The 18,551-nt window shown below is 40.6% G+C and overlaps 1 protein-coding gene across 20 annotated transcripts in view; it reads left to right on the forward strand.

Moving 5' to 3' along the window:
- Positions 1–18,551, forward strand: part of RYR3 (ryanodine receptor 3) — a 527,532-nt gene that overhangs the window by 428,530 nt on the left and 80,451 nt on the right. For all 20 annotated transcript variants that reach the window (XM_025189447.2, XM_075927046.1, XM_075927052.1 and 17 more), the window contains 2 exons: positions 12,187–12,274; positions 12,383–12,475. In XM_025189447.2, the coding sequence (XP_025045232.1) occupies positions 12,187–12,274; positions 12,383–12,475 (181 nt within the window). The remainder of the gene's footprint in view (positions 1–12,186; positions 12,275–12,382; positions 12,476–18,551) is intronic.

Consider the following 18,551-nt stretch of genomic DNA (forward strand, 5'->3'; position numbering starts at 1 on the left):
TTTGTGCACTGAATAAGGTGGGCGTCGTTAGGAAAAAATAGTATGTAACCGTGTACTTAAAGACTGTATCATACTGCATACAAATAAAGGGACGAACTTAAAGTTGCACAAGCTCCAGCTTCAAATATGAGGAAGCTAGAAGTGCTCAAAGAAAAGGTTACCAGATTTTGTTTTTAAAATTGTAAAATAACTTATTTGTCCTTAGCCTAGTTCTTGGAACTTGCTGACATTTACAGAATAATTTAACCTGCTGCAGACACGTGCTATGGAAAATTGCAGCCTGATTGGTTAAGGTTTGGTAAAATATGAACAACCACAAACAGGGTCTTATAATAGGAAGTGTCCAAAAACCTCACTAATAGCTGGTAATATCAGCCCTGCCAGTAATGCTTTTGCATTACTCCCTCCCACCTTGTTGGTGATAATGGGGTTTGGTTTGTTTGTTTTGTTTAAATAAAAGAACATCTCTGCTCTGCAAATATGCACCCATGGAACTTAAAGCCTAAGTGCCTAAATCACTGTTGAAATTGGGATTTGGGTGCCTAATGTACTAGTGGTTTTGAAAAATCTACCCTCGGTGTCTTGCAAATGAAACTTCTTTAGCAGGCACTGTCAAGTAGCTCAACCTGGTAGCTCAAACCAGATCCTGTGCTAGTGCAAATCAGCATAGTCCAATAGAAGTCAGTGGAATTATGAAGATATACACACCAGAAGTATACCTGTGAATGCTGTTAAAAATATAATGTAGACAAGGCTAAAGAAGCAAGATCCTTGTTTTTTTCCCATTGGTGTATAAACATCTTCCATGTGTACATAGACCATTTTTCCTTTAAATATGTTTCCTACTTTCTAAGAATATGTCTACACAGCAAAGGAAAACCTGTGGCTGGCTTGTACCAGCTAACTCTGCTCACAGGACTCAGACTGCAAATCTGTTTTGTTGCTATGTGGACTTCTGGGCTCAGGCTGGATCCCAGGCTCTGGGACTCTTGGCATGGGAGCCTGAGCCCAGAAGTCTACATAGCAATGAAACAGCCCCACAGCCCAAGCTGCACGATCCCGAGTACGCTAGCATGAATCTGCCACCGATTTTTCTTTGCTGTATAGACATACCCAAAATGTAAACAGAAGTCTAGTTTGGCTAAGAAATAGTTCCTTGAGTGATCCCCACACTGATTAAACTCTTAGTGCAGATGCACTCCATGCATGCAAGGTTGGATCTTTTGGTCAACAGTGTGAAAGCTGTGTCTGCAGCCTATGTGTCCTTGCACACCCACCCACCAGAAGGTATAATGCAAAGAATAAACCCACCTGTCCCTCAGTTCCTTCTTACTGCTTGTGGCATTGAGAAATAACAACTGCAGTGACTGCATTATTCTCTACTCCTTGAGAGCTTGATGAAGGCCTCCTCACACATCAGAGATGGGCCACAGTAATCTGTCACTTCCTCTTTATTAGTGGCCTAGTGAGCTGAGATTTGATCTGAGCTCCCAAACACCTGACTAACCATTGCTGTATGGTTTGATCCTGGGGTGTGCAGTCAAATTCTAGAAAACCTGCATCATCTGCCATTTCCACAGTGAAATCTCCCTCCTCAAATAAGCAGTATAGGTCATCCCAGACAGGTAAAATAGTACAACCTGGGGTCCTAGAGAGGCAGGAGGATGGAAGTGAAGAAAAGCATAAAGTGCAAGGGGAGAAATAACTGGCCCACAGTGTGATTTCACTTGGTTAAGGCAATGAGCTTTCCTAAAACTGCCTCAGTCCAAGTAATTTAAAATCTCTTGCCTTGCTGGACCTTAGAGTCAACAGGGAAAACCCACACCAATTCTGACTCAAAGCATAATATCCATAGCAGCATCTTAGAGGTCTTAAAGAGCTTCCAAACAATAGTAAACCTCAACAAATCAACTTCAGTAGCACCCAAAAACATCAGTAAGGACATGCCTTATAATTCTTGTACACAGGGCCTCATGCATATGTATGACACATTTTGCCAAACTTCACGTACTGTCCATGTAAGGGTGGCTGAAATCAGTGTAGCTTCCTATCAGACACCAGGTGGCTATGGTGGTTATGGTCCTGCAACAAGTCATTCCCTTGTGAAAACAGGTAGACAGATGCTGTTCCTATGAGTAAAGGAATACACTTCTGTGACCTCTTCCTGCCTGCCAAAACCTTACTGATAGAGATCTCCACTCAGGGATGTCTGGCAGGGCCTGTCAAAATCACCTTCAAATTCAGGGTCTGTTTTTCCCTCAGGAATTTTATATCTACATACATTTCTTAGAGCTTAGAGCAACATACTTGGCAGACAATTCCTACCTCTTCTCCCTGGATCCACAATCCAAGTGCTGACAGATAATGCTACCTCTATGCATTATGTTAAAAGACAAGGGGAAGCAAGTCTCTACTGGGTCAGGAAGTTGTGCAACTGACGTTGATGCATTCCAGATTACATCACACCAGTGGCTCTATATCTTCCCAGTCTTCAGAATACTTTGGCAGAGCAACTTGGCACACAATTCTCAATAATAACTACTAGTTTGTCTGATATTAAATTCCACAGAATATCTTTCTTAAGTGGGGATTCCTAGAAGTAGACTGGTTTGCCACACACCAGGACAAAAAGTGTCAAAACATTTTGTTCCAGGGGGGATTCCAATCCATACTCCCTGACCAGATATTTCTTTCATCCCCTGGAGACTGGGACTAATATATGCCTTTCTTCCAATTCCCATTATACAGTGTTTCTGAAGAAACGGAGGCAGTGCATAAGTGTGATGATTAAGGTAGCTTCTGCGTGGGCCAGATAGTTCTGGTATTTGGATCTGTTGGACATTTCAGTGCATCCACTGAACACCTTCCTGATATCATCTCACAGAGTAACAGTCAGACCCTGCACCCAGATTCAACCTCCTTACGTGTGACAGCTTGGATGCTAGTTGGGTGACAAAGATGCTGTTCAGCTGAAGTTCAGAATGTTCTGTTCCAAAGCAGGAAAGCCACAACTAGTCTGATTTTTAATTTCTGTTTGCAGATCTTAGCACCATCTGTCTTCCTTCACAATACTTATTTCAGCACTGTCGGGCTATCTGCTAGCCAGGGTACAATCTAGACTTTTTGTCAGCTCCATATGTGTCCATCTAATAGCATAATGCATTCCCATCAAAGACCATACTGTATTTTCCTATCCTAATGTGGTAAGATTCTTTAAGGGCCTCATTCATGTTTTCTGCCCCTTCTCTCACTTGACACCTCAGTCTAGTATGCAGGATTGATGAGTCCCATTAGAACCCTTTGTCACCAGCTCACTATACCATCTGTCAATGAACACTGTCTTTTTAGTGGTCATTACAGGGAAAGGAAGGTTCAGGCTGTCTTAAGAACAGAGTCACACTCATCCTTAGGGGAACATAAACTTCACAGTCAATTAACTGCTAGTTAACATCCTTAATTCTCATAGCACTTTGCCTGCAGGGCCAAATGAAGAAGCCTAGGATATGGGGGTGAAGATGGAGAGTGTGGGGCATTCAGGACTGCTGAGGTCACATAGACTGTAGTTAAGAAGGGCTGGGAGGGGCAGTCTGGAATGGGGGCACAAGATCTAATAAGGTAACAGCATTGAGTTGGGAGCTGAATAGAAGTGGGGTGTGGCCATATGAGGATGTGGGGGAGGGAGAAAGTGGCAGTGTAGGAGGTGAAGGGACACAAGGGGACACGGGGACACAAGGTAACGGAGGCAGATGTGTCTGAATGGGAGAGGCTAGGGATCAGCCTGGGTCTACATGGGGAATGTTTTCAAGCTCCCTAACAATCCCTCCTACCCCACCCCTCTCCAAAAAACTGTTCTATACTTCTCCCATTGCCACCTGACTACCCTCCAGGTTTGCTCCCATGCAATTATATCCCTCTTCATCATTTCCTCCATTACTTCTCAATCCTTCAGCTTTTGCATTGCATGTTCTACAAAAACAAGGTGGTGTTCAGGATACCAGAATTCTTTTTTCCTAAAGTAAATTCCTCTTTCTATGCTTCCCAAGAGATGGTGCTTCCTTCTTTCTATACCACACTACAACGTCCCACTGAAAAGTCATGACATACCGTAGATTTTCAGTGCTCTTCTGACATCTGTCTGAAGCATACAGAATCCTCAAAAAGATCAGACTCCCCTATTTGTGTCCTTCCACGTGAAATGCCAGGGACTCAAAGCTTCCAACTCCTCCATCACCAGTAAGATTACCCTATCTCTGTCCCAGAAGACATCAAGGTGAACTCTGTAAGATCCTTCACAACCTCACGGATGGAACAAACTTAGTGTGTCCACTTTGCAAATTTGCAAAATGGTCATTTTGTTTATAACTTACACCTTCCTTAAGCACTACAAAGTGGATCTTCTGTCTCCTTCGGATGTGGTGGTCTTTGGCACAAATATACTACTGGCAGTGGTTCAGAAATAATACAGGTGAAAGTGAGCTCTCAGAAAGGTGGGTAATTCTTTCCTGCTACATTTTTTATTTCCCAACTCTCTCCCTGTCTTTTTTAACTTGTTTACTATTTCTGAGATGCCTGGAATTATGAGAGACACTGGCTTGCAGAATGGAAATTAGAAAATTTCTTACTGATGATTTCTATTTTGATAGCAGCATATCCCACATTACTGGACATCTCAGCAAAGCTCTCTTTGCAATTTACAGAGGCAGATTAGTGTTCTAGCCTAGGCCTGTGGCTCCTGCTTCCTGACAGATGAATTATTCTGAAGCTGTAAATCTTGCATAACATTATAAACATTATTCCAGAGATAACAATATAGCTACATTAGACTAAAGAAGGTGGGCATTGATCCTTGACTCATAAGTCATCCAAGTTGGGTAAAAGTGTGTCAGTTGCTGCTAAGAGAAAGGAAATTATTGATAAGACATTTAATACACAGACTTCACAGTAAAAATACATTAGGAAGTATGTTAAAAATAGAATTTTAATCCAACTAATAAGGCTAAGATAAGCAAATTGTTTCAAGACTAAAAAGTAGAGTAAATAGGAAGCTTCCAACCCAGTCAAGTCAAGGGCACTCTATGGATCTGTAAATTATTTTAACTAATGCCGGGAAAAGTATACAACTAGTAATTCGGATAGCTTTGACACCTGGCACAAAGAAGAATGGAGAGTCCTCCTGAAAAATCAATAAGAAATAGAACACAAGAACATTACTGACCTCAAGTCTTACTATATTTAGTAAGGTCAGGAAAGGGGTGCAGTACATATAACAGTTTAAATTCAGAGGGTAATATAACCGAGGAATTTAGAATCTAGTGATAAATAAGGGCAGAGCAAAGACATAGCCAAGAGTAATTTAAATCAGTGATACAGAATCTCAACCCTATAAATAAAACTTTACTGATAAGGATTTCAGCTAAAAAGATTAAATCTCAGGGACAATATGATCAGTGCAAAGTGAAACTCTTCATAGTTTCCCAGAAATGGATATGGTTACATTAGACCAGATATAGACAGGAGTTCTTTATTTTTAAAGTACTCACAGACTTACCTGCCATTGCCTGGGTCCTTAAGGGCAGGGGGCTGGCAGTGTGGGGTCCTTCAGGGCATTGGGGATGTCAGGGGAGGGGGGAGTGCAGGAGGCTGAGAGAGGGAGGGAGGGTGCAAGAGTGAGGTGGGGTCTCATCCTCCAGAGGCTTTTTTTCTATCCCCAATCCCTCTGGCCATCAGGGGTCTCCTTTTTCCCCCAGCCTCCCCTGGATTCCAGGGGCCTTTTTCTCCCCCAAGCATCCCCTGGTCACCAGGTGTCTTCCTTTTACTCCTCCCCCTCCCCCCCAGCCACCAAGGACTTTTCTTATCTCTTCCCCTCTCTCCCCCCAACTCCTCTTTGGCCACCAGAGGTGTTTCCTTCCCCCATCAGCCACCAGGGGCCTTTTTTCTGCCCCTGGACCCTCTCACTGCCAGGGATCTTTTTCTCCTTCCACCCTCCCTCCCCCATGCTGCAGCCAAGGGCTAGGAGGGGGGAATGGTTTGGGATGAGGGGCCTATTTATTCAGTGTGCTGGTACGCAAGATGGCAGAGCCCCAACCCTACTGGCCACTCCCTTGGGCACTCTGCAGGATAACTGTCCCCTGCAGGCTCGCTGCCTCACATCGCATCCCTTCGAACAACAGCCCCTCCCTTTGTGTATTATGGAAAACAGTCCTTTTCCCGGGGCTTCCAGTTGTCATGGCACAGCTCATCTCTGACCTTGCTTAAGATAGTAGAAGAGGAAGCTACATACCAAATTTGGTGACCCTGGCTCTTACTGTTTAGGAGGAGTTCTTGAACAAAGGGACTCGCAGACAGACAAACACAATATATATTAGATAAAATGTCCCCTGTCCTAAGCTTTATCTTCTAAGTCTCTGATCCAAGGGAACACGTAAGCTTACCCTTCACTTGAAGCACATAAAGCAGTCCCATTGATGTTCATGAGACTTTTCATATGATTAAAGTAAAGCACATGTTTAAGTGCTTTGATAGGCTGGGATTTAAAAGCAGAGTGTGGTTTTCCCCTTTTAGAACAGAGTAGCTTATTTTCTTTGACTTGCAAGATGTCTAAAAATAAAATACCACAAAGACAATTTGAAAAGTTTTTAACTTTCACAAGGTACAATAAATCTTACAGAAGATAATGAAGAGATAGAAGTAGAGATACTTTTGGACAATCCAAAGAATCCTCACAGAAATTATGTTGAGCACTATTGAGGTTGAAAAGTCAAGATCTCAAAAGTCAGGAAATGCAAGAATTAAGGCTGTCTGTCCTTCTTTAATTTTGATCCTCTTATGAATATATGTTACAATACAGCTTTAAATACATGATTAGATACTATTTTTCCCTCAGAATCGCTGCCTTACTTATTGTGCAGGATAGATGGTGCTCAGTGAATGAGCCTTGCTTATCTCTTGTCACTATGGTATCTGATTGCTTCACAAACACTAAATAGTTTATCTCCTGGGAGATGAAGAATAGTATTCCCATTTTACAGATGAGGTGCAGTGGTGCAGAGATTATTATACATTTATTTTGGATGCCACATTGAAACAACTTCTAACTGATTTTTCACAATAGTTAGCATTATATAGCACATTAAAAGCACAGTTCCCATTATTCTGTATTGCAATTGTGAGTGCTTAGCACTTTTAAAATTAGAACCCAGGATCTCATTTTGGACACCCAGAAAATGAAGAACAAACAGTTAATGGCCACTTGTGATAAATCTAGTTTAAGTGGTTTGCTTAGCATCACATAGAGTCTGTGTTAGAAGCAGGGACACCTCCAGTTCTCCAAGACAGCATTCAACTACTTTAACCATGATGAATTGTCCTTTCCCTTCTTGTGATCCCTTGCCTAATTAACAACACACCTGAATACAGAAAGGGTGTTGGACAAACGCATTCTTTACTACACAGACCATGTCAACCATGTGCCCTGAATGAGGCAGGGTTTCTGAGGAAAAAATAGTATGTCGTCGTTTAATTAAAGATTGCGTCATAATTTGTGACTTGATTTTTACTATGAGCACTTCACCTTTCAACCTTAATAAAGTATTATAAATGCAGTTTTGTGTGTATAGTCTCCTATTTCTAAAAAAGTAAATGGAACCCCCGCCCCCAGAAATCCCATCCCAAGGCATCATATTGACTATCCATGGACTAGAACCTAAGATCCACTGCACACATCTCTGCCCCTTGATCTAATGGTGTAACTAGCACTAGATGGGGCTGAAACCTACTTTTCCAGGGGGGGTTACTGATCTTGTCTCTCTTGACATCAGAGAAATGCTGAAACTCAAAATCTTGTTATATTCTGGGCTGTGGAGAGACACACATACTACTGGGCACAGACTCTTCTATGTGTCATCACTCATCCCACCCATCCCCCAAACTTTACCCTTTTCTGCCTTATCCCTTCCAGTCTATCCCTGTTCCAATCCTTGTTCTTCCCTTGGCTCTTTATCCCAATCCCATTCTCCTTGTTTACTTAGTTTCAGTCTTTAGTCCCTGGCAGTTCATACAAGTCCCAGTTTCATTGCCCAGCTAGTTCCAGTTCCCTCTCCCTATTTCCTCCTCTCTGTCTCACTGGCTCCCAGTCACAGTCTCATTCTCTGGGCTTTTCATCCCCTCTGAATTTCCCCTTGCACCACTCCCACACTCTTTCCTAGTGTCTGTGCCAAGCTAGACCTAGTTTTTCTCCCACTCCCCAGCTCCCTATGAGATCTGTCTCTCCCCATTGCTATCCCACTCTCCCAAAGGGTTCCTAATCTGTGTCCTTGTCCAACCAGTCTCATTCACTCCTTCCACCCTGCTTCTTGTTTGATCTCAGTAATGTCCACCCCAGCCAGCTGGCTCTCAGTCATTTCCCCGTCCACCCATCTCTCCATGTAACTTTATTTCACTGGTATTCAGTCCCACTCTGCCTTGACTATCTTATTCTGCTCATCCAACCAGTTCTAGCCTCCTCTTCCCCCTGACACATCCCTTTTGTAGGCTTTCCTCTCAGTCCTAACCACCCCATCTCCCATTAAGCTCAAGTCCTTGCCTGGTGAGTCCAAGCTTTCTTGCTAACCACTTCCAATCGCAGTTTCTATTACCCCTATCTCCAGTCTCAACCTCACTAGATTCATAGTCCCATTCTAATATTTCCCCTCCACTGTTTCCCCAGCTTTCCCCCCTCTGCATTCAGATCACTGCTTTGATACCTCCCTGAGAGCACAAGAGAGACAGACTGGAACTCTGTTCCAGTGTTCTCCCCCAGACTAGGGCGCCTGGAAACAGACATTACAAGGAAAATCAGGCTTTGCTCCTGCCCTGCACCTCTGGGCTGCAGAATGCTCAGCTAGTATGTGAGTGATGTGTGGACAAACTGGTAGCACAAGGGGCTGTGAGGGGATGGACCAGGTTGAGTTGCTTTGTAGGGAGTATGCATTGTCTGGTCAGCACTAAGAGCAGTGAGAGTCTCAAGCATCCTCATTGATGATGATCGTCTGAGATTTTAACAGCCATTGTCCAAGAAATATTTACTGAACGGCTCCGTCTAGATTGGCATGATTTTCTGGAAATGCTTTTAACGGAAAAGTTTTCCGTTAAAAGCATTTTCAGAACAGAGCATCTAGATTGGCACGGACGCTTTTCCACAAAAGCACTTTTTGCGGAAAAGCGTCCGTGCCAATCTAGACGCGCTTTTCCGCAAAAAAGCCCTGATCGCCATTTTCGTGATCGGGGCTTTTTTGCAGAAAACAAATCGGAGCTGTCTACACTGGCCCTTTTGCGCAAAAGGACTTTTGCCCAAATGGGAGCAGCATAGTATTTCCGCAAGAAGCACTGATTTCTTACAGTAGGAAGTCAGTGCTTTTGCGGAAATTCAAGCGGCCAGTGTAGATAGCTGGCAAGTTTTTCCGGAAAAGCGGCTGATTTTCCGGAAAAACTGGCCAGTCTAGACACAGCCAACCTGTTCAAACTGATTTTCCAGAGATTTATAGTTTGGCCAAATTTGGTTGAATTTTCATCCCTGCCAACTTTCAAATCCCTGCTCCAAAATTTGGGATTAGATTTATTCCAAGCAAAGATCACCAGCATTATTTTTCATGGACAAAACAATATATTTTCTCTTAACCTCATTCTCAGAAATGGCTGGAACTGTTTTGTCTGAAGTTTCTGTCTTGGCAAAAAAATCAGCATGAGTCAGACACCCAGCAGCCTGAATTGTTAAGGTTTGACAAAATTATAACCAACTGAAAACAGGGTCTAAAAATGGGAAGAATTAGGCAAACTTATTAAAAGGTAGGGCTGCTAGCCCTGGCTATACTGCTATTGTTCCTAGAAATGCAACCTACTGAAAAATCTATTCCTGGAGAGCAGTTGAATGTGCACAGTCAGCAGTTATGCAAACTAAAATCTGAAATAAAGTTTGGAAGCACAGAAGGTGATATTCTGCCCTTGGAGAAGTTGCATGCTTGAAATAGGCTCCCAGTCACAGTTTTGCTGTTTGGGCATTATCCTCTGAATGAAACGTTCCAAGAGAGTATTTCCAAACCATTAATCATAAATAAGCCATGAGCCATTTTTGTACTGCCTTCCTTTTGCTAGAACTATTTCTAGTGCAGAGAATAAACTTTTTTTTTTTTTGGTTTATCTTCTCTGGTTTCTCCTAGGGCATTCTACAGTGGTAATAGAGACATACAGGCTCCCAGCCATTCTCCATCTCTGGCAATTTTTATATCAGGATTGAATTGATTGTGTTTTTAAGAGAGATGCTTCTGTTCAAAAGAAACTGTTTTAGAGCAGTTCTCTGGCTTATGTTATATAGGCAGTAAGACTAAATGATCACAAATGGTCCCTTTCTGACCTTGCTATCTGTAGATAAGTCTATGCTACAGGGGCACAGTCACTGTAGTGCAAATGCTTCCCATATCAATTGAAAAGGGCTTTCTGTCTCTGTATGAAATCTACCTCGATGGAATTCTCCCATTCGTCTACCTGCATCCGTGGGGGGGGGGGGGGGGCTTAGAACTACATCAGGCAAATGTTTTAGTCCTAAGCAACATAGCTAGGTCAACCCAAATTTTAAGTGCAGACCAGCCCTGTTAATCCATGAACCAAACACTGTGGGTACGTCTATACTATATGCTTCTTTTGAAAGTAGCTTTTTTGAAAGAATCTTTTGAAAAAACTTTTTTTTAAAGAGATCATCTAGACAGACACAACTTTTTCAAAAAGCGATCCACTTTTTCGAAAGAGCGCACCCAGGTAATCTGGATGCTCTCTTTTGAAAAAGCCCTGTTTGCGGTCAAGAACGCCTTTTTTGGAAAGAACTCACAGACATTTACCTTTCTCCCCCCCGCCCCCGCATCCCCCTCCTGTTCTGAAATGTGATTTGTCCTTTTCATATGTGTTCTTTTTTTTAATTGTATCCTTTGGTATATATGGTTGTGACTATTTTCTTCCACTATTTGATCTGAGGAAGTGGGTCTGGCCCACGAAAGCTCATCCTCTAATAAACCATCTTGTTAGTCTTTAAAGTGCTACATAGTCCTGTATTTTGGTTCATTCAAAAAAAAGGCATTCTTCCTCATAAAATGAGGTTTACCGCTGTTGAAAAAAATGCCGCATTCTTTCGATTTAATTTTGAAAGAACGCGGCAGCAGTCTAGATGCAGGTGAAGGTTTTTTTGAAAAAAGGCCTCTTTTTTTGAAAAAACCCTGTAGTCTAGACGTAGCCTGTGTTGTTATGTAAATACTCTAGCATCCTAAACAAATTGCTCTTCTTTATTGATCTTTTCTACAAAAATTTTCTCTTTAGTGCATTGTAAATAATCTTCCGCAGTACCAGTTTTGGCATGTGAAGATCCAGAATCTTGTTCTAATGTTTTTGGTGAAAAGTAGAGAATGATCAAAATAATAAAGTACATAGAAGAAAAAGATTTTGAAATACCAGTGCATGGTATTTTAATGAACAAGTGAATATCACGGAGTCAATGAACCCATCCAGCTGCAAAGACAATCAGGGCAGATTATTTGAATGTGAAGTCTGCGTTATTGTTTTTAACAAAACCATCTGAAGCTTACATCAGAAATACTCAACTTTTCTTTAGTTGAAATGGGTGATTTTCCATGTAGTTTATAAAGCACATGATCATTTAGGCCATGAACCAACTTTCAGTGCAGTTAAAGGTTCTTTCCAGAGTTAAATTAAACCCTTTACGCTTCAAGGACTTGTCTACACTATGGAGAAGACTGACTCTCCGTAGGTCAATCTTCTACTGTTTGATTTAGCTGAGTCTATTGTAGACCCCCCAAATCAAACTCTGAGGGCAGCCCCTGCCTGTGTGCTCCTCATTTTCTGAGGAGTAAGGGAAGCCAACAGGGACGTGTGCTCCCGGCAGCCTCCCACAGTGTAGATGCTGTGGAGGCTAGGCTTAAGGTAAATCGAATCAAACTATGCAAAATGCATAGCTGGATGGCATTCCTTAATCTGACCTGCCTGGTCTAGTGCAGACCAGGCCTGAGGGAAGAGTGATTCATGGTCCACATAAAGAGAAGCTGTATTAGCACTTAGAAAGCTTGAGTGCCCCTCCACTTCATATACTGTAGTAATATTTACATGCAATTAATTCTTATTGTAAACATCTCTTATATTTATTTTCAGACCAAATTGGCTCAAGAAACCAGATGCCGATTCTGATGAACTCTTCCGTATGGTAGCTGAGGTTTTTATCTTGTGGTGTAAATCACATGTAAGATGCCATTTCTCATTTCTTATCTCCAGGTTTTTTGTATTTGTAGATATAAATATGACTTAGACAATCTTTATGACATCAACTTCCTAGCAATTTTTGTTTTAGAACTTCAAGAGAGAAGAACAAAATTTTGTGATTCAGAATGAAATCAACAATTTGGCATTTTTAACAGGAGACAGCAAGAGCAAGATGTCTAAAGTAAGTTAAACATTTTAAGATCAATTAAACCTGAATCATATTTTTCACTTTGATATTTAGTCAGAATAGCTCTGAAAATATAACCAATTTGCTGCTTCTGTGCTGATAGAGCACACACAAATGCATTTGCTTCTTGATGATAAATGTACAGAAGCTTTCTGTGCTGAAACTAGTTACACATATCACATTTTATGATTAAATTTTTGCTGAATAAGCATAGAAGAAAACCAATTAAAATTCATTTGCAAAAAGCATTAGGAAGATTACATGTACAAAAGAATGTTTATCTTAAAAGCAGCAATGTGGCCTTTTTAGTATATTACAAGTTCAATATTGTGTAAAATTATTCAAGGAAACATTTATAGCCTGATTTTTCTCCTCTGAAGTCACTAGGTATCTTGCCGTTTATTGTAATAGAGCAGAATGGGATCGTCCTCTGCATATAGCTGTTTATGTGTATATGAGCATATATATTATATATTGCCTTGTTGCTTTTTACTGACAGCATTCATCTCTGATTTATTCATTTTTGTAGCATGCCCAGATACCAGGCTGATGCCTGAAAAATCTAGTTTGATATACATGTGATGGAGAAAATGTACAGTTGTGTGGCTTAAAGGTTTCATTGGCATGAGTTGAGGAATGTCGCAGTACTCAACAGCAAATCCATAAGTGAATTGCACAAATTGATTCCAGTGTAATGTTGATGAAACCTTCATATCACAAAACATTATGCTGTATTTTATGTGTCACATATTAGCAGAAAGCCTATTTTAAAATGTTCTGTAAAGGTTTTAAAAATATAGATGTGGGCTTGTGATGTTTTTTCAGGGTTACGAGAACCATAAGCCCCTGCATTACCCCTCTTGCCTCAGCAAAAGACTGCTTTGGTGGAGATTAGCCTGTGTGTCAGCTGACTCAGCACCTTGCCACAACAGTCTAGCTGCTTCAAAAGCATATTCTTTGAGACTATACCAGTCTCAATCTTGCCTGGCAGGTAACATTCAGTGAATTCCAGTTTCCAAATCCCCTGGAAGAGTGTTTCTTTGCAGTATCCAGCTGGTATCACTAGATATTCAAAGGAATTGCCCATGTCACTGCCTCCGAAGCGAGAGTGTACTCACCAGCCTGTTAGTTTAGCTGAGGACCACACTTCAATACACAGAACTGAGGTGATGATGTGCTCAAAGCAAAAAAATTTTTATAAAGAAAAGATATTTAAGTCACAGTAATTAAGGATAATAGAAACAGAAAGTAATTAGAAATAAAAACAAAACGTGTATTCTAGTGTCTAAAATTTAATCAGTTACCATGCTGGTCTCAGGCAATTTCTCACTTAGTTCTCCAATCCACATCGTTAGATGCAAAGAGAACTTGTGGTGGCAGAGTGGTGACTTACAGTTCTGAGCACCATGAGAGAGCATCTCAGAACTATATTTTTATATCTTTCCACGTGGACTCATGGTACCTAAGGTAGGTTAGCTGCAAGAGACACAAAAACACAGAAAGGGTATACCTCTAATTAAAAACAAACCTCTGTAAATTACCATGTATTTTTTCTCTTAAACACAGACATGTCATAAATTTAAAAATCAGCATTTTGGGACCTACTAAGACTAAAACTAAATTGTGTCTCTTCCCACTCCCCAACCCCCTTGAAAAGTTTGGACTGTCAAGACACTAGTATAATTGAGGGTATGTCTACGTAGCAAAGTTATTTAGAAATAAAGGCCGTTATTTCAAAATAACTTTACTAGCATCTACACAGCCAAACTGCTATTTTGAAATTATAGCAGAGCACTTATTTCAAATTTGGTAAACCTCATTCCACAGGGAATAATACCAAATTTGAAATAGCTATTTCTAAATAAGTGCTGTGTGGACACTTATTTCGAATTAGGGGGCCTCCAGCCTTCCCAGGGTGCCCTGGTGGCCACTCCAGCTGTCCGGGCCGGGGGAGGTCCCTTTAAGCACAAGCCTCAGATAGCCTCAGGCAGCAGCAGCTACACAAAGTAACTCCTGACCTGATGCCCTGCTGGACCTGGTTCTGGCCGGCCTTAAATGCAATTCAGCGTCCACTCAGTGTGGACGCACTATTTCAAAATAGCAAAAACCTATTTCGAAATGCATTTTGTGTGTAGATGCATTATTTCGAAATAAGCAATTTCGAAATAAGCAATTTCGAAATAACGCTGTAGTGTAGACATATCCTGAGAGAACAAATTCCACATTCAGAAGAAAGAATGAAACATTTTTGTGGGAAGCTGATTTGTTTCTTTTTGGTTTTGATTGATTGTTTATAAAAGTGGCTACCTTAAGCCAATTAAGTGATTTTGAAATGTTTGTATGATCTTGAATGGGAAGATGACAGTATAGGTGAGGTAGGAAGAAGTGAATAGTAAATGCAGTTTATCGCACTGCTCAGCAGTTTATCACATGGCTATCACCACAGATAAGTGAGGGGAAGGTATATGGATAGATGGATGGATACACACATACTATATCTTCTTACTATATTTTTTAGAAATAAGTGTTTGTCTATGTGTCCTTCCATTGGTTCATTTGTTTCAGAACTCCTAACCGGGAAGAGCAAGGACCATCAAATTTGGTATGCAGCTTCCTCTTATAATTTAAAGCAAGGTTAGGATTTGGTTGTACCAGGATAATGGGATGTGCCTGGAATTTGATTGTTTCTCATAAAATGGAAAGGGAGGGGTCTGGTAGGAGAGAGTTATACTGTTGAATGACCACAATGGGGCAGCAAGGGTCCCAAGATGGAGATTAGGACAGTTGTAATCTCATTGGGCTGGCAGAGGGGAGGGGTGGAGAAAGATACAACTATCTGGTATATATTTCAGAGAATTTGTCTGTTTGTTTGTCTGTGTGTCTGTCTGTCCCCCTGCCGGGAAGATATGAACCCCTCACCTGGGTGTGCCTGCTGGAACTTCAACAGCCATGGACAGGTGCATCTCACCTGGCCCCAAACTGCTATGGTGAGAGAGGGCTGGGCTCTCGCCCTTGGGCAGGTTGCATACTGAACCCCTCATCCCCAGTCCCGCTCTAGAACAATGATTTAAATGAAGAAAAACAAAACTTATTTGAGTTAAGGACCTGAACAACATTGGGTAAATATATTCCTATTTATATATTGTATATAACTTTGTATATAAAATACTAGTCAATTAACCCAGCATTGCTCGGGTGTTTAACTCAAGAAATGGATGGTAGGAGAAGTGGTGTGGAGTTGGGGAAAGAGGGTTCAGCCTGGCCCCGTGAGGGGCTGCACACTGGAGGGGAAGGGATTCGCTAGGCCCCATAGGAGCCTCACAGCAGTGGGAGAGAATCTCCATATGAAGTGGTGGGGGAGGGGAACGTCCAAGCCCCTATAGGTGGGGAAAGGGGTAGGAAATCCTAGGCTCTGTAGCAGGGTTGGGGGGTAGGTAATACCCAAGCCCTTTAGCTGCATGGGAGGAGGGGAACCTTACCCATAGAAGGTGATGTGGCTGGTAACATGCAGATCCCCATCCCCAGGCAGTCAGTCTTGTGCTGATGTGGCTGTCCCCAGTGCTCATTCTACAGTATCCCATCCCAACTTGCAGCCCCCAGTTGGTGAGTGTGAGGATCGTGTCCCTCCTTTCTCTGCCCCTCCCCTTCTATGTTGTGGGAAATAACCCCATTCCCACCACTTCCTATGTTCCTGGCACAACCAAACCCTGATCTTGCTTTAAGTTAGGGTAAGAGGAAGCTACCTACCAAATTTAGTAGCCCTAGCTTTTACCGTTTAGGAGGAGTTTTTGCACAAGCAGATGGATAGACATTTCATTTCTAAAATAGATAGATATTAGAAATAAGATGAGGAGGCAGTAATTGGGGCTGAATTCGCTCCAGATTAGGTTCTGAATAGACTTGAGGCTTTGTTTTAAAGCCAAATTAAGGGTCTGGTGTAATTTTGCTGTGGCCGAAGTATTCTAAGTAATTGCTTTGATTATTTTATCCCAGAAAGGCTGAAATAACACAAAATGTCTTCTGTCAAGAATAGAGGAAATGTCACTGGAACTGTTTTTCTTTGGGAATTACAGCCACTTCTGAATTTGCAAAACAGAAAATACATACTATCTATTGTTGGCTCTAGTCCATGATCAAAATTAGAGGAGTTCAAAACCAAATAAATAGCCACATAGAATGAGTAGAGATTTGAATTTGAGATTCATGTTTTGTTCATCTCTCATTAGTTATTTTTATATAATATATATATATAATACACAATATACTATGTATGTATATGTGTGCTCATGCTCAGAGGGGTGTGTGTGTGTGTGTGTGTGTGTGTGTGTGTGTGTGTGTGTGTATAGATGTGAGAGGGAATCTTTCTATCCAAATGCATACAAAAATATAAGCAAATATTGCAGTATAGTGATTCTGTGGTTTGTGAATATTTACCACAAACGTATTAATTTAATTAATGGTTTATATTGTTCATGGTTAAATATTTTATTTATATGATACCATAATTGCAGGAGTGATTGCAGAGCAATTCATTGCTGTAGATAGGCATTTGTTTTGTGATGAATAAAATATCATGCTTTGATACCCATGCAGCACCAATTTAAGTATTTTTAACATATCATTCATGACAGGTAGAAATAAATAATGTTTCTTAACATACTTTGTATGTCTTCAATAATATTGCTAAAATAAGTGAGCATTTTAATAGGAAACAGATGTTAATATTTAAAATATGGAAAAATTGTAATTCTATCAGTTCTGGAATATAGTTGGTTATAGAGTTTGCAATTTTCTTGTTGTTTTAGCAGCTAAACAGTAGAGTAAATTATGTGACAGCACTTCTTTTTCATAATGCTGCTCACTTTAACATTCACCTTAATGTAAGCAGTATTTTGATACCAAGGAGCTCACAACTTTCCACTTCCTTTCTGTGTCATCATTCATCATACTGTGTTTAGTGCTGGAATTTAGATCTACTGTTTATTAAATGTGGCATATAAATAAGTGTATATGTATGCTATATAAACACAGATGTTAGTTATATTGGCCCAAATTGTTTCCTGTGATGTGACTGTTTCATGCCACAGTGCTGGCAGCTGATAGATTTCATGTCAGTACAGCTGCTAAATGAGTAACCTCTGTTGGTATGGACCTACAGTAGACATTCCCACACCAGCTCATTTCTTGCCTATTGATGTACAGGGTAAAGTGGGAATAAAAATTAGGGTGTCTGGGGTTTCTCTGCACCTGCTGCTTTTGCACTTTACATTATTAACAACCAGTGCAAGCTTGAGCAGCCCACATGCTGCTCTAAATTCCAGGGCCTGGATTGGTGCACAGTCAATAAGCAGGGGAATACAAAAGTGACTTTATTTTCCTTTCTCCCATTTTTAAAGTCTGTTTTGTACTCCTTAAATATAACCAGAGTTCTGGGCAAGTATTTACAATGTATGTGATAATACTTATATATAATGTATATTTATGTAAAAATGGGATAATGTATCTTTTTATTGTCTGAAGAAAGAATAGAGACAATGTAGAGGATAAAGTTTTAATATTAGATTTATCCACAATTTCTGACAGATGACTCTGTTGCAACTTAAAATTTGATAGAGCATCCACTGTATATTTACTATACAATTCTAGTTTTCAATCTTTATTAAGATAAATGTATTTAAAGCTGAGCAAGTTTTTAATTTTTCTTTTCTGAAAAAATGGCAGCAGATTGCTCGGAGGGGAATGGTAAGTTAGTGACTATTGAATCAGAGAGATTGGTTACTTGGACTGCATTGAAATAATAGATTTGAGACAGAGAAAGTTTTGAAACGGATTATTTAAACCCATTCTACTCCACTAGTGTATTATTTTTCCAAACCTCCTTAGACTTGTTGATAATTTTACAGATATAAATATTCTATATTATGTTTTGCACATAATCTATATAAATTCCCACACATATACCTGTGCATGTATGTGAAATATGCATAAGTGTGTAATACGTATAGAAGCAATTTTTCAAATTAGGGTGCTTAATGTTATGTGTAAAAGTACATTTGTGGGTACCTTCATA

This window comes from Pelodiscus sinensis, chromosome 4 (assembly GCF_049634645.1).
Source record: "Pelodiscus sinensis isolate JC-2024 chromosome 4, ASM4963464v1, whole genome shotgun sequence".
NCBI lineage: Eukaryota > Metazoa > Chordata > Testudines > Trionychidae > Pelodiscus > Pelodiscus sinensis.